Source organism: Chlorocebus sabaeus, chromosome 16, assembly GCF_047675955.1.
Source record: "Chlorocebus sabaeus isolate Y175 chromosome 16, mChlSab1.0.hap1, whole genome shotgun sequence".
In the NCBI taxonomy this organism is placed as follows: domain Eukaryota; kingdom Metazoa; phylum Chordata; class Mammalia; order Primates; family Cercopithecidae; genus Chlorocebus; species Chlorocebus sabaeus.
The window spans coordinates 51,882,109-51,905,887 of NC_132919.1; the positions used below are offsets into that span (position 1 = coordinate 51,882,109).

At 57.1% G+C, this 23,779-nt stretch overlaps 1 protein-coding gene across 2 annotated transcripts; it reads left to right on the top strand.

Annotated features, from left to right (window-relative positions):
* HID1 (HID1 domain containing) lies at window positions 1–23,460 on the top strand. Of its 2 annotated transcripts, none has more exons than XM_008011804.3 (19): window positions 1–176; window positions 9,233–9,382; window positions 9,928–10,098; window positions 10,757–10,873; window positions 11,509–11,615; window positions 11,861–11,977; window positions 13,931–14,153; window positions 14,240–14,296; window positions 15,121–15,261; window positions 15,409–15,499; window positions 15,693–15,844; window positions 15,952–16,030; window positions 18,222–18,386; window positions 19,947–20,174; window positions 20,569–20,675; window positions 21,133–21,213; window positions 21,859–21,950; window positions 22,138–22,296; window positions 22,568–23,460. In XM_008011804.3, the coding sequence occupies exons 1-19, from the start codon at window positions 111–113 to the stop codon at window positions 22,629–22,631; spliced, it is 2,367 nt and encodes a 788-aa protein (XP_008009995.1). In that variant the 5' UTR covers window positions 1–110; the 3' UTR covers window positions 22,632–23,460. The 2 variants fall into 2 exon arrangements, with proteins under 2 accessions (XP_008009995.1, XP_008009996.1); XM_008011805.3 differs by having other exon boundaries at window positions 10,760–10,873.
* The last annotated feature ends 319 nt before the right edge of the window (window positions 23,461–23,779 follow it).

The window sequence follows — 23,779 nt, forward strand, 5'->3', positions numbered from 1 at the left end:
GCCGCTAGTCTCCTGCGAGAGCCGCGGGGGCCACGGAGCTGGAGCCGGAGCTGAAGCCGGAGCCGGGCTGGAGTCGGGGCGGGGGCCGGGCCGGAGCGCGCTCCAGCGCCATGGGGTCGTCCGACTCCAAGCTGAACTTCCGGAAGGCGGTGATCCAGCTCACCACCAAGACGCAGGTGCGCCACGGGGGCCCCGGCCTCCCCATCCACCTGCCGGGCTGGGGGCTGGGCAGGGCCGGGGGTACGCGAACTTGGCTCGCCGGGAGATGGAGGACGGGCGGGCCCCAAGCGTGACGCCAAGGCCAGCGCCGGAACGGGACCCTGCGGCCTGTACCTCGAAGCTCCATCCCCTGGCGCTAGTCCCCCACCCTCAGTCTCCTCTCCTGGGAACACCCCTCTCCCCGAAGCCGCTGCTGCCACCTTAGGCTGACGTGTGCCTACTCCCCGAGCCGGCGACACAGCTGTCCGCCTCCTGTCCCGCCCCCCGGCGTCCCCAGCTTCGCGTCTCCAACCTCCTGCCGCCCCCACCCACCCATCCACCGTCCGCTCCCCTCCCTGTCCCTCATTGCCCGCGGGTCCCGGACGCACAGTCCCGGTTGACTCAATACAAACAAAGCCTGGCTGGCGCCCGCCCCGGGTCAGAAAAACAGCTGGTGTGCGCGGCAGCGGCCTCGCTGGGCCCTGGTGGATGCCCGTGGGCAGGGAAGGCCCAGGTCTTCCTGGGAACACGCAAAGAGTGGTGGGCAGCGAGGCAGCCTGGGGAGGGGCCCTGTCCCCAGGCCTATTGAGCACAGCCTCCCAGCTGGGGACCTCTCCAGGGACCTCCCCGCGAGGCCCTGCGAGGGAAAGGCGGTTAGCCTGTGTGCTCTGTTCTCTGGCTCAGGGGTGGGAACCCGCAGGATGGCCCTCAGTCAGCTGGTGAGGGGCCTAGGGACCCTCCAGACTAGTCCGTGCTCTTAACTCTCTGGTGAGTCCACAAGTGGCCCAATGGCCACCTCCTTGTCCCCAACACACATCACCTGGTCCCAGCAAGACTTCTTGTCTGCCCACCCCTTCTTTCCTGGGTTTTTGAACCAGGCCACTCTGGCCACAGAGATGCTCAGCCCTGACTCCCCATGTCCCCCATATTCAGGGGACTCAGGACCTGCTGCCATCTGGGACCTCCCTCTTTCCTGGTTCCCCACCTCCTGCTCTCCAGGGCTCTCTCTTGCTGCAGGCAGAGTGGGATGGAGGAAGCCAGCTCCCACGGCCAGCTGGTCACAGCTCCAGGGGCCAGACCTTGCTCCCTCACCCGCTTCCCCACCCTGGAAGGGTCAAGTGCGTAGCAAATGCTCAGGGCCTTTGGAGAGTCCAACCTGGGCTGAAAGTCTCCTGATAGAAACCAGACCGCACTTCACTCCCCACAGCTCCTGGGTCGTTCTGGAGCTTGGCTTTTTTAGGATGGGGTTTTCGTTTTGTGGGTGGCAGGGAAGGTGGCAAGTGGGCTAGCCCCTCAGTGTAGGGCTGCAGGGAGAGGAGCGGGGAGGCAGGGAGGAAGGGAGGCTCCCATGTTTAACTGCCTGGAGAAGAAACACCTTGCTGGAGGATTGTGTTTTGGGCTCAGCAGCTGGGGTCCTTTGCCAGGCCAGTGGGGCCAGCTCAGCAGGGTACCAAAGGCTCTGGAGTGGCCTAGATTCCTACCTGCTCAGGCCTTTTCCCCAAAATACTGTGCTTTTCCCCAAAATACTGTGTCCCTCTTTCTTTCCCTGGCTACAGCCCTATGATGAGCCACTTGAGATGGTGCTGTTCTGTTTCCCAGCTGAGGACAGTGAGTGGCCTTGGAATAGAACCTGGATAGGCTGGAGATCAGACCAGCCTTCTGGAGAGCACTAGGTCCTGTAGGCAGGCGGGGGCCTGGGATGCCTGGAGGGAGAGGCCCTCAGCGGCTGAAGCCTTGGACTCTGTGTAAATGACCTGGCTTGGGTGGCTTGGGTGTGAGGACCAGAACCCAGATGGTCATCACTGACCTTACCACTTGGAGTCCCCAAGGAGATTCAGGCCAGTTGTCCATAGGATGATATGTGGTTCCAGGCTCTTACAGGGTGTGGCTTGGGCAGCAGACAGGCCGACCTAGCACCTCTTCCCGTGGCCTGGGCCTGTGTCCCTGCTGCTCCACCTTCCTCGCCTTCCTGCCCTGCATCCTGTTTTCTTCCTGCCCCACCGGCCAGTCCTGGGTTAGGCCTGACCCTGGTCCTGAGAGCCAGCCGCTTTGGCTGTTTCCTGGCCCTTCCTCATAGTAGGTGGGGCTCTGGAGGGAGGCATTCCCAGACTTGGAACCTTCTCCCAGATCCCGTGTGTTTGGAATTCTCTGCTGCAGGCCGGATGAACCTAGCGGGTGAATATTTACACGTATATACATGTATGTGCGTGGAAATGCATGGTGACACAGTCCTCCAAAGCAGGCTCGAGTACTAGGGTACTTTCCCCCTGCACACTTGAGAGTCAAAAGATATGACTGCTCCCCAGGTCTGAGTGGGGGTCTGGTCTGAGCAGGGGCCTGGAAAAGCTGGGTTAAGAATATCTGATTTTGGGGGGCTGGGCTCGGTGGCTCACGCCTGTAATCCCAACACTTTGGAAGGCCGAGGCAGCGGATCATGAGGTCAGGAGATTGAGACCATCCTGGCTAACACGGTGAAACCCTGTCTCCACTAAAAAAATACAAAAAACTAGCCAGACTTGGTGGCGGGCACCTGTAGTCCCAGCTACTCGGGAGGCTGAGGCAGGAGAATGGCGTGAACCCAGGAGGCGGAGCTTGTAGTGAGCCAAGATCGTTCCACTTCACTCCAGTCTGGGTGACAGAGCAAGACACCGTCTCAAAACAAAAACATCTAATTTTGGGCCAGGTGCGGTGGCTCACGCCTGTAATCCCAGCACTTTGGGAGGCTGAGGTGGGCGGATCACCTGAGGTCAGGAGTTTGAGACCAGCCTGACCAACGTGGAGAAACCCCATCTCTACTAAAAATATAAAAATCTGGCCAGGCGCGGTGGCTCAAGCCTGTAATCCCAGCACTTTGGGAGGCCGAGATGGGTGGATCACGAGGTCAGGAGATCGAGACCATCCTGGCTAACACGGTGAAACCCCGTCTCTACTAAAAAATACAAAAAAACTAGCCGGGCGAGGTGACGGGCGTCTGTAGTCCCAGCTGCTTGGGAGGCTGAGGCAGGAGAATGGTGTAAACCCGGGAGGCGGAGCTTGCAGTGAGCTGAGATCCGGCCACTGCACTCTAGCCTGGGCAACAAAGCGAGACTCCATCTCAAAAAAAAAAAAAAAAAAAAAAAATCTGATTTTGACCAGGTGTGGTGGCTCGTGGCTGTAATCCTAGCACTTTGGGAGGTGGCGGCAGGAGGATCGCTTGAGCCCAGGAGTTTGAGACCGGCCTGGGCAACACAGCAAGACCCTATCTCTAAAAAATAAAATAAAAAAAATTAGCTGGACTGGGTGGGGTGCGCCTATCGTACCAGCAACTCAGAGGCTGAGGTGGGAGGATTGCTTGAGCCCAGGAGTTCCAGGTTGCAGTGAGCTATGATTGCGCCACTGCACTCCAGTCTGGGCAACGGAGCAAGACCCTGACTCAAAAACAAACAAAAGAAAAAGAATAAGGGAAGAAGGATACCTGGTTTTCCACCAGAGTAGCTCAGTTTCTGTGACCCTAGAAGCAGGGGCCTGCCTACCTCCAGCAAAAACACTTCCTTCAAAGATCAGATATTAGAAGCTTCCTTGGGCTGGGTGGAGGCCAACTGGGGTCATTGAGGTAGGTGCCGAGCCATGTATCTCCCATTAGAAGCCTAAGGGGCCTCCGTGACCTTGACTAATGCCTGTAGCATCAACTTGGCCTGGGCAGGTGATCACCAAATCTGAATGTCTAAGCCACAGTGGGACCAGGAGAGGAGGCCCAAGCTGAGGAAAGAGGGAGGCAAAGTCCTGTTCCTAAAGTTCAAGGCTGGGATCTGTCGTGGCTGGGATCTCTCCTCTGCTTCCAGAATGGGCTATTAAGTCTCTTTCTTCATTTTGGATTTAGTCCCCCAGTGACACTGCCTGATGAACTAGGTCAGAGGTCATGCCTGCTTGTGCTTAGTTGCTGCCCTTTGAAGGGGGTAGTAGCTACCTGGGAGGTGGGAAAAGTGTCAGGGATGGCAGCTTCCCAGAGGCGCTCCCAGATGGCTCTGTGGGTTTCCTGGCATGTCCTTCCTTACCCCACCGTGGCATTGGGGTGCCATGTCCCTGCACTCCAGGAAGTGCCAGAGGGCTGTCCTGGCTGAGGGCCCAAGGGCCAGCAAACCCCAGTCCCAGGGCCCTCCTTTAGCCTTTGTTCCTCTCCCCCAGTGAAGAACTCGCTCTGCCAGTTCTGGGACTGAGAGTCATGGCCACATGTTACCCCGCAGCTCCCTGGGGGTGGGGCGGGGGTGTCTGCTCAGGGAGTGGGCTGGGGTCTGCCTGGACCTTGGTGAGGCATGCGACCCAACTCTGAGTTTGGAGAGCTCCACTGGTGCTCAGCCCTCCTCTGTGGTCAGGCTGAGGGGTCCCCAGGACTGAGTGCAGCTTGGGTGGAACAAATATTGGCTGAACATCTGCCATATGCTTTACTGGCAAGGTCAGGGATTGACAGGGCTTCAAGGCACGTGCACCCAGACTGTGGAGGCAGGAACTACGCAGGTGTGGGGAGGGGTGGGGCTGGAGGTTCCCAGGTGGGAGTAAGCAAGTCTGGGGCTCTGGGAGGCTTCTTAGAAGCAGCAGCTTCAGAGAACAGAATTATTATTATTAAATATTTAGAGACAGGGTCTCAGTCATGTACGCTGGAGTACAGTGGCACAATCACAGCCCACTGCAGCCTTGATCTCCTGGGCTCAAGCGATCTTCCTGCCTCAGCCTCCTGAGTGGCTGGGACTACAGGTACGTGCCAACTACATGTGGCTAATTTTTTCTTTTTCTTTTTCTTTTTCTTCTTCTTCTTCTTCTTTTTTTTTTTTTTTGTAGAGATAGGTTCTCACTATGTTACCCAGGCTGGTCTCCAACTTCTGGGCTCAAGCGATCCTCTTGCCTCAGCCTCCCAAAGCACTGGGATTACAGGTGTGAGCCACTCGGTCACCGAGGCTGAAGTGCCGTGGTACGATCCTGGTTCACTGCAGCTTCAACTTCCCTGGGCTTAGGCAGTCCTCCCACCTCAGCCTCCCAAGTAGCTGAGATGACAGGGGTGTGCCACCATGCCCAGCTAATTTTGTTTGATTTTTTTTTTTGTAGAGATAGTATTTCGCCATGTTGTTCAGGCTGGTCTCAAACTCCTGGGCTCAAGCAATCTATCTCCCTCAGCCTCCCAAAGTGTTGGGATTACAGGTGTAAGCCACCATGCCCAGTCATTATTATTATTATATTTTTTGTTTTTTCGAGACGGAGTCTCACTCTGTCGCCCAGGCTGGAGTGCAGTGGTGTGATCTCGGCTCACTGCAACCTCCGCCTCCCGGGTTCAAGTGATTCTCCTGCCTCAGCCTCCCCCAGTAGCTGGGATTACAGGCATACACCACCATGCCCAGCTAATTTTTGTATTTTTAGTAAAGAGGGGTTTCACCATATTGGCCAGGCTGGTCTCAAACTCCTGACCTTGTGATCCGCCCACCTCAGCCTCCCAAGGTGCTGGGATTACAGGTGTGAGCCACCACGCCTGGCCTATTATTATTATTGTTATTATTATTATTTTTTTTGAAATGGAATCTCGCTCTGTCGCCCAGGCTGGAGTGCAGTGGCGTGACTACCTCCGAGTTCAAGCGATTCTTCTGCCTCTGCCTCCTGAGTAGCTGGGACTACAGGCATATACCACCGCACCCAGCTAATTTTTGTATTTTTAGTAAAGATGGGCTTTCACCATATTGACCAGGGTGATCTCAAACTCCTGACCTTGTGATCTGCCTGCCTTGGCCTCCCTAAGTGCTGGGATTACAGGTGTGAACCACCGCGCCTGGCCATTATTTTTTATTTTTTATTTTTTTTATTTTTGAGACGGAGTCTCGCTCTGTTGCCCAGGCTGGAGTGCAGTGGCCGGATCTCAGTTCACTGCAAGCTCTGCCTCCCGGGTTTACGCCATTCTCCTGCCTCAGCCTCCGGAGTAGCTGGGACTACAGGCGCCCGCCACCTCGCCCGGCTAGTTTTTTGTATTTTTTAGTAGACACGGGGTTTCACCGTGTTAGCCAGAATGGTCTCGATCTTCTGACCTCGTGATCCGCCCGTCTCGGCCTCCCAAAGTGCTAGGATTACAGGCTTGAGCCACCGCGCCCGGCCTATTTTTTTTTTGAGACAGAGTCTTGCTCTGTTGCCCAGGCTTGAGGGCAGTGGTGCCATCACAGCTCCCTGTAGCCTTGACCTTCGGGGCTCATAGGATCCTCCCACCTCAGCCTCCTTAGAGGTTGGGCGGGCCCACCTGGTGAATTTGTTTTTATTTTTTGTAGAGACAGGGTCCCTACAAAAACCATGTTACCCAGGCTGGTCGTGAACTCCTGGGCTCAAGCAATTCTCCCACCTTGGCCTCCCAAAGTGCCGGGATTACAGACATAAGCCACCATGCCCGGCCCCAACGTTATTTTTAAACAAGATACATATTTTTTTCTGATGATAAGAGTAACGTGTATGAAGTGCAGACGTGTGGTGGTAGCAGCGACCTCAGGTTTTATTGGCCATAGGATTTCAGAGAAGGAAGAAAGCCGTGTTGGAGAAAGCAGGAAGGGTTCTTGCCAGAAGTGACACTCGGAAGGAGCCGTAAAGGGATGGGCCTGAGGAGGTGCGCGTGCCTTGGACACTCTGGTCCCTTAACAGATGAACATTCAAGAGGAGAAAAATAGTAACGTGTTCTTACAGAAAAACATAAAGAAAAATATAAAACCACCCAAAGGGAGAGTTGCTATTCACATTCTGGTTCATTTTCTTCTAGTCTATTTTTTTTTTTTTTTTTTTGAGACAGTCTTGCTCTGTCACCCAGGCTGGAATGTAGTGGCACGATCTCAGCTCACTGCAAACTCCGCCTCCTGGGTTCAAGCAGTTCTCTGCCACAGCCTCTTGAGTAGCTGGGATTACAGACACCTGCCACCATGCCCGGCTAATTTTAGTATTTTTGGTAGAGAAGTTTCACCATCTTGGCCAGGCTGGTCTTGAACTCCTGACCTTGTGATCCACCTGCCCCAGCCTCCCAAAGTGCTGGGATTACAAGTGTGAGCCACTTCGCCCAGCCTATTCTAGTCTTTTATTCATGTATAATTTAACATGAATTGTGAGCATCCTAGAGGAGGTTTTATATCTTGTGTGTGTGTTTTTTTTGAGATGGGGTTTTGCTCTTGTTGCCCAAGGTGGAGTGCAGTGGCACGATCTTGGCTCACTGCAACCTCTGCCTCCTGAGTTCAAATGATTCTCCTGCCTCAGCCTCCTGAGTAGCTGGGATTATAGGTGCCTGCCACCATGCCTGGCTAATTTTTTGTATTTTTAGTAGAGACAGGGTTTCACCATGTTGGCCAGGCTGGTCTCAAACTCCTGACCTCAGGTGATCCACCCACCTCATTCTCCCAAAGTGCTGGGATTACAGGCGTGAGCCACTGTGCCTGGCCATCTTGTCTTTTTTTTTTTTTTTTTCCCCACATAACAGTGTAATAATTTTCCATTTGTTAATATTCTTGGAAAACATGATTCTGATGGCTGCATAATATTCCCTTGTATGGCTTTGCCTTCTTTTTTTTTAAGCCTTCTCCAATTGTTGTTTATTTGGGTTGATTCCAACTGTGCACTGCTATCAACAATATACATGCTCCCGCACGCACATCTCTAATGATTTCTTTTGGAGAGATTTCTAGAAGTGAAATTTATGATTCAAATTAGTTGCCTTCATTGCCTAGATGACTGCCTAGATGACTCGAAGGGCATATATGTTTTTTTTTTTTTTTTTTTTGAGACGGAGTTTTGCTGTGTCTCCCAGGCTGGAGTATAGTGGCACAATCTCGGCTCACTGCAACCTTCGCCTCCCAGGTTCACACAATTCTCCTGCCTTATCCTCCTGAGTAGCAGAGATTATAGGTGCCTGCCATCACGCCCAGCTAATTTTTGTATTTTTAGTAGAGACAGGGTTTCACCATGTTGGCCAGGCTGGTCTCGAACTCCTGACCTCAGGGGGTCCACCTGCCTTGGCCTCCCAAAGTGCTGGGATTACAGACATGAGCCACTGTGCCCGGCTGGGCATGTGTGTTTTTAAGGCCTGTTGCCTCTGTGGGAATGGATTTTGGAATACATTGTTGTGGGGAAAAGGGAAAGAGGAGAAGAGAGAACAGCTCAGGTGAAGGTAAAGAGAAGAGATGGCAGGGTGGAGTCCTGGGGTAGTAAATGCAGGGGTGTGTGTGTATGACATACACGTGTGTATGCATGTGTGTGTGCATGTGTGTAAGGCTTGTTTCTGTGAGATCTTGGTTGAGTGCTGGGCTGAGATCTGGACTTGTCCCAGCAGGCAGTGGGGAGCCCTTGAAGGGCTCTGGGTGAGGAAGCAGTGCCTGTGGCAGTGGTACATGCAGGATGCCACCTCGGTGCGTGGGTGGGCAGCAGTGTAGAGGCAGGGTTGAAGGAGGTGGATGTGAAGGCGGGAGCCCTGGCGAGGGCAGCCTGAGCTGCAGCACTGGAGGTGGGCGCTGAGAGGGGCGTGTTGGGGTCCGAGAGCCGCAGAGGTGAATTCACCAGATGTGGCAGCTGTTTTGGGTGTGCTGCGAGACGGCAGAGACTGGAGGCCTGTGGCGGGCAGCCTGGGTGACTGGGGACGGAGTACAAGTTGCCTTTGATCTTCTTCCCATGGAGAGAGGGCAGAGTCTTGACTTGGATCCCTGGGCATTTGACCTAATGGTGTGGCCTGGGGCTGTGCCGAGGTGCGAAGTCAGCCTGCCTTGTCAGGAATGGTGACTTAACCAGGGTCACACAGCCCCTCAGGGGTGGCGCTGGGCTTTGGCTGACTGTGCCTAGCTGACCCCGACCATGCACGCCCAGTGTCTCCAGCCTGACTGTGCTATCCAGGGGTTGTGGTGGCTGAAGGATGTCCCCCACCCATGTGGGAAGACTCTGGGACCCCAGCTGGTAGGGGACTCTGGCTTCCCTCTCGGGGTCTCTCCTGGTCACAGGTTGGGCAAACTGTGGGCCCTCTGGCCAGGGGTTGTGTAACTCTGGATCCTTGGTCCCCCGACAGCCTGTGGAAGCCACCGATGATGCCTTTTGGGACCAGTTCTGGGCAGACACAGCCACCTCGGTGCAGGATGTGTTTGCACTGGTGCCAGCAGCAGAGATCCGGGCCGTGCGGGAAGAGTCACCCTCCAACTTGGCCACCCTGTGCTACAAGGTGAGGGCTGCCCAGTCCCTCGCTGCCACTCTTCCACCCTCCCAACCCACAGCAGGAGAAGGCAGGCACATCCAGGACCTCCCGACCCCCAGGTCCGGGCAGCCCTGTGGCTTCACCCAGCTCTCCCACTTCTCTCTTTGTGGTTCTCCTCGCTGGGCGGAGGGACCATGGCAGCCGCCATTTATGGGGGAATCCTCCGGGCCACAACTAAGTGAGCACCTTCTATAGATTGGTTCGTTCAGCTCCCTCTGTGGGGTGGGTACTGCTAGTGTCACCAGTTTACAGACAGGGAAACTGAGGCTGGGAGACTCACTTAGCAAGGCCTCAGCCATCCAGTGATGAGCTGGGCCCTGGCTGTCCTGATGCTTCAAACTGCTCTGGCCTGTGTCCCAGTCCCCCCAGGCTGGCTGACCCCAACTCCAGGTGGCTCTTCCGCCTGTGGCCCCACTGTCTCTCCTCTGCAGCCTGGATGCCCACCTGACCCCAAGTGCCAGGGTCCTCTCCCCACCTTCCAGCCTGCCCTCTGCTCCTGCCTGCCCCCACAGGCCGTTGAGAAGCTGGTACAGGGAGCTGAGAGTGGCTGCCACTCGGAGAAGGAGAAGCAGATCGTCCTGAACTGCAGCCGGCTGCTCACCCGCGTGCTGCCCTACATCTTTGAGGATCCCGACTGGAGGGGCTTCTTCTGGTCCACAGTGCCCGGGGCAGGGCGAGGAGGGGTCTGTGGGCCTGGCCAGGGCTGGGTGGGAGGCAGAGTTGGCGTCACAGGGAGAGCGCCCTTCAGGGCCGGCCATGCTCCTCCAAGCCTCTTCTGGGATTTGGGAAGTGCAGGGGTGGGGCCAGTGGGTGCTGCTGAGGATGGTGTTCATGCCACCTCCTTGGGCCCTCAGTTCCCCTCCCATGGGGGTTTCTGTGTCCACAGTCTGGAAGAAGTAGGGTATGGAGAGAAGCTGAGAGCCAGGGGTCACTGGGCAGAGGTGGGGGCAGAGGAACTGGGCCCTCTGAGGGCCGGAGAGGGACCGTACTGTCCTTTCTCCCCCACACCACCTGCCTTGGGTTTATCTCTGGGTGAGGTGCCGAGGGATGCAACACAGCGATTCCTGGCAGGGCTGAGACTCTTGATGTTGGGGGTCGCCGCCTGGTCCCCTCCAGTCCGTAGGGGAGTTTCCCTTGTTGTTCCCGGCCAGGCTCTGTGCTCTGCCCCACTTCTGCCTTGGGAGGTTTGGGGCAACCAGGAGTCCACTTCCTGTCCCTTCATTCTTCTGCCCATGGGTGCCTGCCTGGGCTCAGCCCCTGTCCTCCACCACCCCGCAAGCCCTGGGCCACCTCTCCCTGGCCAGCTATCACTGAGGCAGCCTGTGGGTGCTGTGTCCTCAGCAGGGAGAAGAGGACGATGAGAATGCCAGGCCCCTGGCCGAGTCCCTGCTCCTGGCCATTGCTGACCTGCTCTTCTGCCCGGACTTCACGGTCCAGAGCCACCGGAGGAGCACTGTGGTGAGGGTCCCCCAGCCCCCCACCCCCAGGCCGAGCAGGCTCTGGTCCTGGGTTGGGGCCGGGTCAGTTGAAGTTCCCTTGGGCAGATTGCACTTGGGGCCAGGGGGCTCCAGGAGAGCTGAGCTGCCTGGCATGTGTAGGCCTGGGTGGTGACTGGTACAGCTGGAGGGAAGCCAGCTGGGGCTGGCCCTGCCTGCTGCATTTGGATGGCTGGGCACAGACACCCATTGTCTTTGCCTGCCCAGGGTGGGTGGGGGTGCAGAGCTCGGACACAGGAGGCCTGGCCCTCTTGCTTCCTGTGGCGGCATGGACTTCACCTTGAGTGTTCTCTGCCCACCCCCAAACCCGCGGCACCCAATCCCCTGCCCCTCCCTCCCTCTCTCCCTGTCCCATGCTGGACTGAGCAAGTGAAAGAACCAGTGTGAGATGGAAGAAAAACGAGCTTTCAAGAGGCCTAAGAATATTCATTCTTGCCCTTGTGCATGAGGACCGGGCCATTTTGAGGACCTGTCTTTAAGAGAATTGGGGGTCTCTGCCCCATGGGACTGTGCGAGGCTCTAGGTGGTAGGGTGCTGACCCAGGCTGCTGTTCACCTCTCGACCCCTAACCCGGCCTCTTCCTGGCCCTGTCCCGAGGACTCGGCGGAGGACGTCCACTCCCTGGACAGCTGTGAATACATCTGGGAGGCTGGTGTGGGCTTCGCTCACTCCCCCCAGCCTAACTACATCCACGATATGAACCGGTGAGCTTTGCCCAGGCCCAGAGCCCTCTTTGCAGCTGGACCCTGGGCTGGGCCCCCACACAGCTCAGAGAGAGCCCATGGGCTCTCCCCAGAAGACCGTCCTCACCTGTGACCCGACCATAGCCTTACAGGGGTCAGCAGGGGTCACTTCCTTCTATGGACCTGGACTGGGGCGCTAGGCTGGGTGGGCGGCACCTCCAAGAGGGAACTGGGATCCTAAGGACCCCCCCTTACCCCCCACCAAGGATGGAGCTGCTGAAACTGCTGCTGACATGCTTCTCCGAGGCCATGTACCTGCCCCCAGCTCCGGAAAGTGGCAGCACCAACCCATGGGTTCAGTTCTTTTGTTCCACGGAGAACAGGTGAGGTCCCGCCTTTCTGCCGCTCTCCTCCCTCTTATTCCAGGCAACCCAGAACTGAGTCCACTCGCCAGCCCCGGGTCTCGTTTGAGGGGAGGTGCTGCCCCCTGGTGGTGATAAACTTTAATTTACCAGCAACACCTTACACCAGCCCCTTCAGTCTCTCTTTGGAGTCCTGGACAGGACAGAATTAGGGGGCCCCTCAGTGATCCCTCCCTGGGTTCTCCATCAAGAGCCGCCTGTCCAGTAGAAATAGGACGCAAATCACGAGTGCAATTTTAAAATTAAAAAACATTAAAAAGTAAAATTGGGCCAGGCACGGTGGCTCACACCTGTAAGCCCAGCACTTTGGGAGTCCAAGGTGGGCAGATCACCTGAGGTCAGGAGTTCGAGACCAGCCTGGCCAACATGGTGAAACCCTGTCTCTACTAAAAATACAAAAATTAGCTGGGCTTGGTGGTGGGCGCCTGTAATCCCAGCTACTCAGGAGGCTGAGGCACGAGAATCACTTGAACCCGGAAGGCAGAGGTTGCAGTGAGCCGAGATTGCGCTACTGCACTCCAGCCTGGGTGGCAAAGTGAGACTCCGTTTCAAAAAATAAATAAATAAATAAAATTAATTAATAATATATTTCATATAACCCGATATACCCCAGACTTTAGCATTTAACATGGAATCAGTATACAACATTATTGAGCTGTTTTACATCCCCCCCCTTTTTTTTTTTTTTTTTTTTGAGATGGAGTCTCGCTCTGTCTCCCAGGATGGAGTGCAGTGGTGCGATCTCGGCTCGCTGCAAGCTCCACTTCCCGGGTTCATACCATTCTCCTGCCTCAGCCACCCCAGCAACTGGGACTACAGGCGCCCGCCACCACGCCCAGCTAATTTTTTTGTATTTTTAGTAGAGACAGGGTTTCACCGTGTTAGCCATGATGGTCTCAATCTCCTGACCTCGTGATCTGCCTGCCTCGACCTCCCAAAGTGCTGGGATGACAGGCGTGAGCCACCGCGCCCGGCTGGCACATCCCCCTTTTCATACTAAGTTTTCAGAATCCAGTGTGTATTCTGCACTTATAGCAGGCCTCAGTTCCAATCAGCCACATTCTAAAGGCTCGACAGCTCCTTGTGGCTTGAGGCTGCTGTGTGGGATCCTGCAGTTTAGAGACCGGGTTGGGGTGTATGTGTGACAAATACCCCGAAGGGCACGGAGGCCCAGCCCACATGAGGCTCTCATGGACTGTGGGGGACACGTGAGCACGGGGCGGGGGGCTGTCACACGTGTCACATGGCAGGGTTGAGTATTTGAGCAGGTAGCTCCCACGGGGAGCTGTGTTGGCCACATAGGGTCAGTGCCCAGCAGGTGGCAGTCAACCTCCGCCTTCCAGACTCTGGTCCCTACATGACACGCCTTATTCAGGTTTCCTAGTCTTCTGCTCAACCTTCCACCCTACTCCAGAAGAGAAGGCAGCCAGGCAGTTCCCTCCACCAGCCATGGTCAGAGGCTGGCCAGAGCTTGCTTTCTCACCAGCCTTATCAGGCAAACTGCCACCCTTTGTCCCTCACTTAACCTCTCTGGGTCTCAGCTTCCTCATCTGTAAGACGAGCAGCTTGAACCCTGACATCTCTTGAGTCTGAGTGGAGTCATTCTGTGGCCTGGGAACTGGTTGGCTGAGCCTGGGCTCTGCTCCCCGAGGGGAAGCCCGCCTTCTCCATGGGCCTCCAATCCCATCTCTGAGGCCCTGAGGGAGGGTATCTGCCCCTTAAGACCCTAAGGGGTATGAATGTGCCCTGCTCATGGTTCTGGGCTTCCCCCACCCACTCTTTCCAAGCCACTCCCTGGCCTGGCGCTAAAATGCTTGTTGAATGAGGCTGACCCTCCCATGTGGCCAGACGGGTGTGGCCAGGGGGCTGGGACCCGGTGGAGCCTCTGCAGCCTTGTCCCCTCTCCTGCTGCAGACATGCCCTGCCCCTCTTCACCTCCCTCCTGAACACCGTGTGTGCCTATGACCCTGTGGGCTACGGGATCCCCTACAACCACCTGCTCTTCTCTGACTACCGGGAGCCCCTGGTGGAGGAGGCTGCCCAGGTGCTCATTGTCACCTTGGACCACGACAGCGCCAGCAGTGCCAGCCCCACTGTGGACGGCACCACCACTGGCACCGCCATGGATGATGCCGATGTAAGCATGGGAGCATGAAGGGCAGCTGCTGGGGCTGCGGGTGGCCGGGAGGACGCCTGCTTACCACGGGCTTCTCCTCTTGGCAGCCTCCAGGCCCCGAGAACCTGTTTGTGAACTACTTGTCCCGCATCCATCGTGAGGAGGCAAGTTCATTCCCCACAGTGGCTTTGCAGGGGGCGGGGGGATGCAAGTGAGACAGGGATATGGGGGATCCTGACCCCTCCATGAAGGAACCATGCTCTCTGTGGGCTGGGGCCACCCCAGATGAAATATTGGCAGGGCTGTGAGGGTTTCAAGATGCAGGAAGGGCTGATGGCCTCACCTGGGTAGAAGTAACTGGGAAGGCTTCTAGGAGGCAGCAGCTGATGTCATTTCAGAGGTGGTGGGGAGAGAGGGGAATGACAGTGGACAAGGGCTTCAGGCCAGGCAGTCCCAGTTCACGTGTCTTGCGATCTTGGTGGGAAGGTGCTTGAACTCCCAGAGTTCTAACTGCTGCAGCTAAAACACAGGACACTAGCTGCCTTCTCACCCCAGCTGGTGGCAGCTCTCAGTAAATGACACAACAGTGGAATGCCCCTCGAGTGTGATGCAGTGATGGGGGAGTATTTTGGGGAGGGGTAGAAGGATGGAATATGTCAACCATGAGTCTAAGGTGGGCAGGGACGAGGTTGAGGGTGTGCATGTGTGGGAGCTCACTGGGAGCGGCAGCTTTGCTCAAGGGGTGCACAGCCCAAGGACAGAGAGTCTGCAGTCTGGTGGAGGGGCCGGGGCTGTCCATACCTGAGGGACTCCGTTTCCTGAAGCATCGCCCCAGGACAGCTATGGATGATAGCATCAGGGCCCTCGGTCTCTGGAGGTGGGATCTGGCTCTGGGGGAAGGAGGAGGCATTTGTGGGGGGCCTGGGCTGGGAAGCTGGAGCTGTGGGGATCATGCTGGACAGGCCCGCTGCTCTGTCCTCACCCCCAGGACTTCCAGTTCATCCTCAAGGGTATAGCCCGGCTGCTGTCCAACCCCCTGCTCCAGACCTACCTGCCCAACTCCACCAAGAAGATCCAGTTCCACCAGGAGCTGCTAGTTCTCTTCTGGAAGCTCTGCGACTTCAACAAGGTGGGCCAGCCTCGAGGGGCCCTGCAGGAAGATGGAGAGCAGCTGCTCCAATAGCCCAGGGACAGGGACAGTGTTAGACTGAGGGGGGTGGGGCAGAGCCGCCCCTCCCTCGAACTCAGCCCACTTGGTTCCTCCCCGCACCCCCAGAAATTCCTTTTCTTCGTACTGAAGAGCAGTGACGTCCTAGACATCCTTGTCCCCATCCTCTTCTTCCTCAACGATGCCCGGGCCGATCAATGTAAGACCAGGGTGGGGTGGGATGCTGGGGGCTTTCCTGGTGGCGAGGTGGAGGGCCCGCCATCTGCCCTGCCTCCCAGGAGCTCAGGCCTGGCACTCTAACCTCCCGGGAGGGAGGCCCCCAAAATGGTCCGTGTCTGGGCCCCTCCCTCCCCCTCCCACCCGAGTGACCCCTCCCACGTCACCTGCCACAGCTCGGGTGGGCCTGATGCACATTGGTGTCTTCATCCTGCTGCTTCTGAGCGGGGAGCGGAACTTTGGGGTGCGGCTGAACAAGCCTTACTCGGTTCGCGTGCCCATGGACATCCCAGTCTTCACGGGGACCCACGCCGACCTGCTCATTGTGGTGAGGGGGCTGGTGCGGCTGGGCCCAGCTGGTGCAGGGGCGGCGTCCTCTTGGCTGAGTCTGGAGGCAGCAGGGACCCCACAGTGCCCCTGTCCCTCCCGGCACAGGTGTTCCACAAAATCATCACCAGCGGGCACCAGCGGCTGCAGCCCCTCTTCGACTGCCTGCTCACCATCGTGGTCAACGGTAGGGACCTGGAGCTCGCACTCCCTGCACTCACCACCAGGTGGTGCCAGGCCACAGGCCAACCTGCCACCCGCTCCGGGGTTCAAGCCCCTCAAGCCCACAGAAAGAAAGCAAACTTGTGTGCCATTCATAGTAGCCACATTGAAAAAAAAGGGTGACAACAATTTAATAATATGTTTTATCTATTCCACTATATCCCAAACACCATCATCTCAACATGTAGCCTATGTAAAAATTACTAATGAGATATTTAATATTCGCTTCTCACACTCAGTCTTGTTGCCCAGGCTAGAGTGCAGTGGCGTCATCTCAGCTCACTGCAACCTCCTCCTCCTGGGTTCAAGCTATTCTCATGCCTCAGCCTCCTGAATAGGTGGGATTACAGGCGTGTGCCACCACACCTGGCTAAGTTTTGTGTCTTTAGTAGAGTCAGGGTTTTGCCATGTTATCCAGGCTGGTCTCGAACTCCTGACCTCAGATGATCTGTCCACCTCAGCCTCCCAAAGTGCTGGGATTACAGGCATGAGCCACTGCATCTGGCCTTCTTTATTTTTTAAATTTTAACCATTTCTTTGACATCTGAAGGAGTTTAGCCCTGTTTATTGGAGCCATTGCTAGTCCAATAATACTTTTACTTTATTTATTTATTTAATTTTTTTTTAATGTTTGAGACAGAGTCTTACTCTTTGTTGCCCAGGCTGGAGTGCAGTGGCACAGTCTCCATTCACTGCAACCTCCCGGGTTCAAGTGATTCTCATGCCTCAGCCTCCCAAGTAGCTGGGATCACAGCATGTGCCACCACGCCTGGCTAATTTTTTTTTTTTTTTTTTTAGTAGATACAGGGTTTTGCCATGTTGGCCAGCCTGGTCTCGAAGTCCTGGCCTCAAGCAATCTGCCTGCCTTGGCCTCCCAAAGTTCTGGGGTTACAGGCATGAACCACCACACCCGGCCATATTTCATTTTATTTCTAATTATAGTGATAGGATCTCACTATGTTTCCCAGGCTCATCTCGAACTCTTGAGCTCAAATGATCCTCCTGCCTCAGCCTCCCAAAGTGCTGGGATTATATAGGCGTGAACCACTGTCTGGCCTCTTGTGTGTTTCATTTGTGCAGCATACGCATTAGGACTAGCTGTGTTTCAAGCACGAGGTGGCCATACATGGCTGATGTCCACTGTGTTGGGCAGTGCAGGTTTGGATAATTGGAGTCACACAATATGGGGATGTGGAAGCCTCACGCTTTCTGCCTTTGCCGTCCGTGTTCAGTCCCCACCCCCACCCAGCAAGGACTGCACGCAGCTGCTGGGGAGAGGAAGCAGAAGGAGTCAGGCTCCCTGGGGTTCAGGACCTAGCAAGGCAGGTGGCCAAGGGCTGGGGCAAAATGCCTTCAATGTGAACATCTTTTGGAGAGGATGGTTGTGGCTAGGGCCGGCTGGCCTGTCTGTGGCCTGGTTTAGACTGCAGGGTGGGTAGTGTGGGGTGGTGGAGGCCTCTAGCTGGGCTGTGATCTCTGGGGCCAGGACTGTCCCTTTCCCTCCTGGTTCACCCTCTGGCTTCATCTCACAAATCTCAACTGAGGCAGTTCCGAGAACACATTTGTGAACAAGACAGCCCCGGTCCCTGCCCTGCAGAGCCCTCAGCCTAGGGAGGGAAAATGACACAAGATAAGGAAGCGTGCAGATAGATCAGCATGGAATGTCCGGCTGGGTGTGCCCCCAGGGTGGGGCCCCAAAATACATCTCTAGTGACATGACAGCTTGACGTTCTAGAAAGATTTAAAGTCCTGAGTTTATATCCTTGCACGATCATTTCATTACTGGGGAACTTGGGCCAAGTTTACAATCTTCTTTGAGCCTCAGTTTACCTATCTGTAAAATGGGGATGATCTTGTCTGTGTCCTGCCTCCCTCATGGTATGGGGGGACTGGCATGGGTGGGATGCGTGTGGCTGTGTGAGCAGGACAAGCTGTCTTCAGAGTCGAGGGGTGAGGGTGAGGCCTAACTGCCTCCCAGGACTCTGCACGCAGTATGGCCAGTGTGGACTCGGCCTCTTGGGCCTTGGACTTCCTGGCTCTGCAGGGGTCAGGGAGGGATTGAGAGCAAGAGCCTGTTGTTCCACCCAGGCCCAGGATGTTCAGGGATGGCTTGGTGGGGCGGGGGGCCCAGGAGTGAGCTGGCCCCTCCCCTACAGTGTCCCCCTACCTCAAGAGCCTGTCCATGGTGACTGCCAACAAGTTGCTGCACCTGCTGGAGGCCTTCTCCACCACCTGGTTCCTCTTCTCTGCCGCCCAGAACCACCACCTGGTCTTCTTCCTCCTGGAGGTCTTCAACAACATCATCCAGTACCAGTTTGACGGTGAGGCACCAGCCTGAGGCCCTGGTGATCAGGGTGGCCAGTGGGCCTCCTTCCTGCCTAAGGAGGGCACAGCCCAGGAGGTGGCCTCTGGGAGGTGCTGGACTGCTTGTCTTCTGCCCCCAGTTCATTCATTCAGTGTACATTTATTGAGCATCTATAGTGTACCTGGGTGCAGGGGATACAGTGGGGAACAAAGCTTTGTTTCTTGCCCTGTGGAGCTCATAGCTGGGGCTGGAGGCAGGGAGGGAGGCTTCAAACAGATGAATACCCTCTAATGGACATCTGAATTTTTTTTTTCCGATGGCATCTCACTCTGTCACCCAGGCTGGAGTGCAGTGGCGTGATCTTGGTTCACTGCAGTCTCCTTCTCCCAGGTTCATGCAATTCGCCTGCCTCAGCCTCCTAAGTAGCTGGGATTACAGGCGCCCCCCAATATACCTAGCTAACTTTTTGTACTTTTAGTAGAGACAAGCAATCTGCCTGCCTCGGCCTCCCAAAGCACCAGAGTTACAGGCATGAGCTGTTGGGCTGGGCTTTCCCCTTTGTGGCATTTCACCATGTCAGCCAGGCTGGTCTCAAACTCCCGACCTCAAATGATCCACCTGCCTCGGCCTCCCAAAGTGCTGGGATAATAGGCGTGAGCTGCCACACCTGGCCTGAAGTGTGATAAAAGGGAAGTGCAGAGTAGTAAGACCCTGATGGGCATCTTAGCAGCCCGTCTGCCCAGTGTCGCAGACACTCGGCTGCCTGCTGTCACTTCAAGCCTTGCCACTCGTTACCCTGTGACCAGGTCACATCACTTGACCTCTCCCAGCCTCAGTGCCCTCATCTGTAAGTTGCTCATAACAATGGTTCTAAGAGTCCTGGTCTCAGAAGGTATTGGGAAGATTGAGCAAAATAACCCCCAGAAGGCACTTAGCACAGTGCCTGGCAACTTAAAAATGATCAATTTTTATTATTGCTGTGTCCAAAGTCGGTCAAATTTGCAGTGATCTCTGAGGGAGAAATAGGGGTAAGGTGGGGCAGGAGACAGCACATGCAAAGGCCCTGGGGTGGGATGTGGAACTGAAAGTGAAGAGTATGGCATGAGGCAGGACCAGAGATGGGGACTGGGGCCTGAGAGCTGGGAGAAGTCAGCGGTGGGGGATGGACGGCAGGCACACACCACGTTATCCTCCGTGACTCCTCCTGGCCACCGTGCTCGGGGAGAGTCAGAATACTTAACAGCTGGCCTGCTGTGGACGCTGCCATGCTGGGGCCTGTCCTCCTTGCCAGGTGTTAGCCCTTTAGTGCTGGGTTGTGGAGGGGGACTCAAAGGCACTGGGGCAGGGGTGTTGTGGGGTGCTCTGGTCTGACATGCTGGGATAGCCATAGTGGGCACACATAGCCAGTGCCAGCAGCCCTGCCCCAGCACTCTCTCTTGGGCTCCCTATACCATCTCCAACCCCTTGGGCAGACACCCTCCTGTCCTCCAAACTCCCCCTTCCAGGAAGCCCACCCAGATTGGACCGGGGGAGCTGGAGGGGCCTCCCTGAGGTGACGCATGCTCCCTGCCCACAGGCAACTCCAACCTGGTCTACGCCATCATCCGCAAGCGCAGCGTCTTCCATCAGCTGGCCAACCTGCCCACGGACCCACCCACCATTCACAAGGCGCTGCAGCGGCGCCGGCGGACACCCGAGCCCTTGTCTCGCACCGGCTCCCAGGAGGGCACCTCCATGGAGGGCTCCCGCCCTGCCGCCCCTGCAGAGCCAGGCACCCTCAAGACCAGCCTGGTGGCTACTCCAGGTCTAGTGCTAGTGGAAGGGAGAGGAGCGTGGATACCGGTGTGGCTGGGGGAGGGACACGGTCTCGGGGTGTCACCCCCATCTCTGGCAAATAGCGTGGCTTGTGTATGGAATCCGAGGGGATGGGGCTGGGCAGCAGGGATGGGGGGAGGGTACTGGGTGGGCTTAGCATGTGTAGCTTGGTGTTGGGGACAGAGCCTCAGGGCGAGTGTAGACTCTGGAGGGATGAGCACAGAAGAGGGTGCTGCAATGATCAGACACTGCCTCTAGAGCCAGCGGAGGTTCCAGAGGGAAGCAGGAGTAAAACAAATACAAATACAGAGTAAAGTGGGTGGAGGAAGGGCTAGAAGGGGCACTGTGGAGGGGGGTCCTCAGTCCCACCTGTGCCCGCCCAGGCATTGACAAGCTGACGGAGAAGTCCCAGGTGTCAGAGGATGGCACCTTGCGGTCCCTGGAGCCTGAGCCCCAGCAGAGCTCGGAGGACGGCAGCCCGGCCAAGGGGGTGGGTGATGGGGACTCCTGGAGCCAGGCGTGGCTGGCCCTTCCCTTCTCCCCGGCCTCTGCAGTGGGGGCTGGGCCAGGGCACTCTGGGGTCACCTGCAGCAGAAGGGCAGACACCCAGTGCCCAGGACATTAGGGCCAGCGCTGCTGACTCCCTTGGGGGTGGGAGCCTTTCACAGATCCCTCCCTTGTTTACTGGTCCCGGCTAAGCCCTTCGCCTTCAGACTTCTCATCCCTCCGCCTTATCTGAGCTGGCCTTTACCCAACCTGCCCTGTCAGCCGCTGGCCCTAAACCTGTCACTAGATTGGGCTGGGCCTGGGGCCTGGGGCAAAGGCTGCTGGGCTGGGCCTTCCCCTTTGTGGGATTTCCAGCTGCCAGTGGAGAGGGCTCATTATCCCCCGCTCTACCCCTCACCCAACCCGGCCATCCCTCACCCCTGTTCTTTTCTGGGGGCCAGGAGCCCAGCCAGGCATGGAGGGAGCAGCGGCGACCATCCAGTTCATCAGCCAGTGGGCAGTGGAGCCCAACGCCGGAGTGGGTGAGGGACCCCATGCCAGGCGAGCAGGAGGGGCTGGGGTTTGGGCAGATGGTACAGGGGTGGGAACTGGGTTGGGGTTCCCTGGCCCAGGGAAGCTCAGTGAGGATGGCAATGAGTCCGAATCAAAGGACCCTGGCATAGCAACCTGGCTCCGGGTCGGTCCTTCCGGCTGGTGACATCCCACGTGTTCGGCCTCTCTGGCTCGGTTGCTTCCTTTGTCTCCACTGTTGCCAGAGTCCCCAGCAGGATTAAGCCCCAGGTGCCCACAGTGCTCTCTTCCTTAATAAATCACTCTTTCCGACTTCCTTCCCTGAATCTCATCCCCATGCCCTGTGTCTCCTGAGATCACGCCAGTTGCACTGGAACAGGGATAATTGCCGTTCCTGCCTGACCACGCTGTTGTGAGGGCTAAAGGCGACAGTCTCCCGAAAGGCACGTGGCACAGCCATGGCTTAATGCGGAGCTATGGCGCTTGCCATCAATAACAATGAACTGTTCTGGGGTCCTGCTTGGTGCCAGGCTCGTGCTGCAGGGAGCAGGGGTGCTTTCTGCCTTGGGGAGCCTGTGGTTCTGGGTCAGGGTCAGGCTTGCCCTGCAGCCTCCAGGGGATGCTTCCTCAGCCCCAGGAACCCCATCCCTCCCCAGGTCCTCTCCTGGAAGTCAAAGCTGCCGCTGCAGACCATCATGAGGCTGCTGCAGGTGCTGGTTCCGCAGGTGGAGAAGATCTGCATCGACAAGTGAGTTGGGCGCCAACAGGGCCAGGGGGTGTGGGCGGGGCCGGGGGTGTGGGCAGGTGGACTCTGGGCGGGGCCAGCCTAGGCTTAGGTGGATGTATGATGGGAAGCATGGATCTTGGGAGTCCAGAGTGAGCCCTGTGCTCCTCTAGACCACGTGAGTGTGCTGGAGACACCCCTCTCCCTGCAGGGGCCTGACGGATGAGTCTGAGATCCTACGGTTCCTGCAGCATGGCACCCTGGTGGGGCTGCTGCCCGTGCCCCACCCCATCCTCATCCGCAAGTACCAGGCCAACTCGGGCACTGCCATGTGGTTCCGCACCTACATGTGGGGCGTCATCTATCTGAGGTGGGCCCCGGGGGGTGGGGTCGTGTCCGCCTGAGAGCCTGCCGAGCAGGGCTCAGCAGGGACCTCAGCTCTGGGCCCCACCACCCATGGTGGACTTCATGTCAAGACAGTCAACTAAGGCGGCCTTGCCTGGTTGAGGGTGGCACCTGCAGCCCAGGGTGGGACATCGCGATGGAAAGGGTTGGCTTGGCCATTCCTGCCACCCAGCTCCTCCTGGTGCCTTGTCTGCAAGGTGCCCCAGCACCTGGGTAACTCCCCACTTCCTCCACAGGAATGTGGACCCCCCTGTCTGGTACGACACCGATGTGAAGCTGTTTGAGATACAGCGAGTGTGAGGATGAAGCCGACGAGGGGCTCAGTCTAGGGGAAGGCAGGGCCCTGGTCCCTGAGGCTTCCCTGACCCACCATTCTGAGCTTTAAATTACCACGATCAGGGCCTGGGACAGGCAGAGTGGCCGAGTCCTGAGTGTCAGGCCCCAGAGACCCCTGTGGCCAGGACAATGTGGACTGACTCTGATCTCCCTCAACCCCTAGGCTGGACTCACAGGAGCCTCATCTCTGAGGCTAAGCCCCCACCAGAGACCACTGCCCCCAATAGTCAGACTCCACCTTTAAGACCTGGCTCAGTGCTGTCCCCTCAGTGCCCACCCACTCCTGTCCTGCCCAGTGCCAGAGGCAGAAGCCATCAGGTCACTGTGCCCTAAGGGGTTTGACCAAGGAACCACGGGCTGTCCCTTGAGGTGCCTGGGCAGGGTGAGGGGGTGCTTCCAGCCTCCTAACCCGAAGCCAGCTGTTCCAGGCTCCAGGGGAAATAGGTGTGGCCAGGCTGCTCCTCGAGGAGGCTGGGAGCTGGCTGACTGCAAAAGCCAGGCTGGGGCACCTCCCGTATACTTGGGCATGGTGTGGGGTGGTGAGGGTCTCCCGCTGTATTCTCCTGGGTCCGTGGAAATAGCCTGGCTCCCTCTTACCCAGTAATGAGGGGTAGGGAAGGGAACCGGGGGGAGCCATTGAGTCCTCCCTGCCCTGTCCGCTGCCTGGATGGGGCGACGTCACCCCCTCATCCTTCCCCCAGCTCTGGCCCCTGGGTCCCGCCCCCAACCCCCTGTGTCAGAACAATCTTTGCTCTGTACAATCGGCCTCTTTACAATAAAACCTCCTGCTCCACATTCTGACTCTGTGGTTGAGGCAAGGGGCCAGGTGTGGCTCTTGTCTTCATTGGAGCTGGGGACTCTGCACCTCAGAGGGCCCCCAGTGCATGACTGGGAACCAGCATTTGTTATTTTCTTGGGTGGGAAAGCAGGATTAGACCCTGTCACCTAGGGTTTGGGGCCCCTGGGCTGTTGCCACCCAGAGAAAGAGCCCACAGGAGAGGCCATGGGGCCACCCCAGGCAGCCACTGAGACAGCGCGGGCAGGGCTGTGCTTGCTAGTGATTCACTTCGGTGGCAGGGGGCGGCGGGGGGGGCACGAGGAGGAGGGCAGAG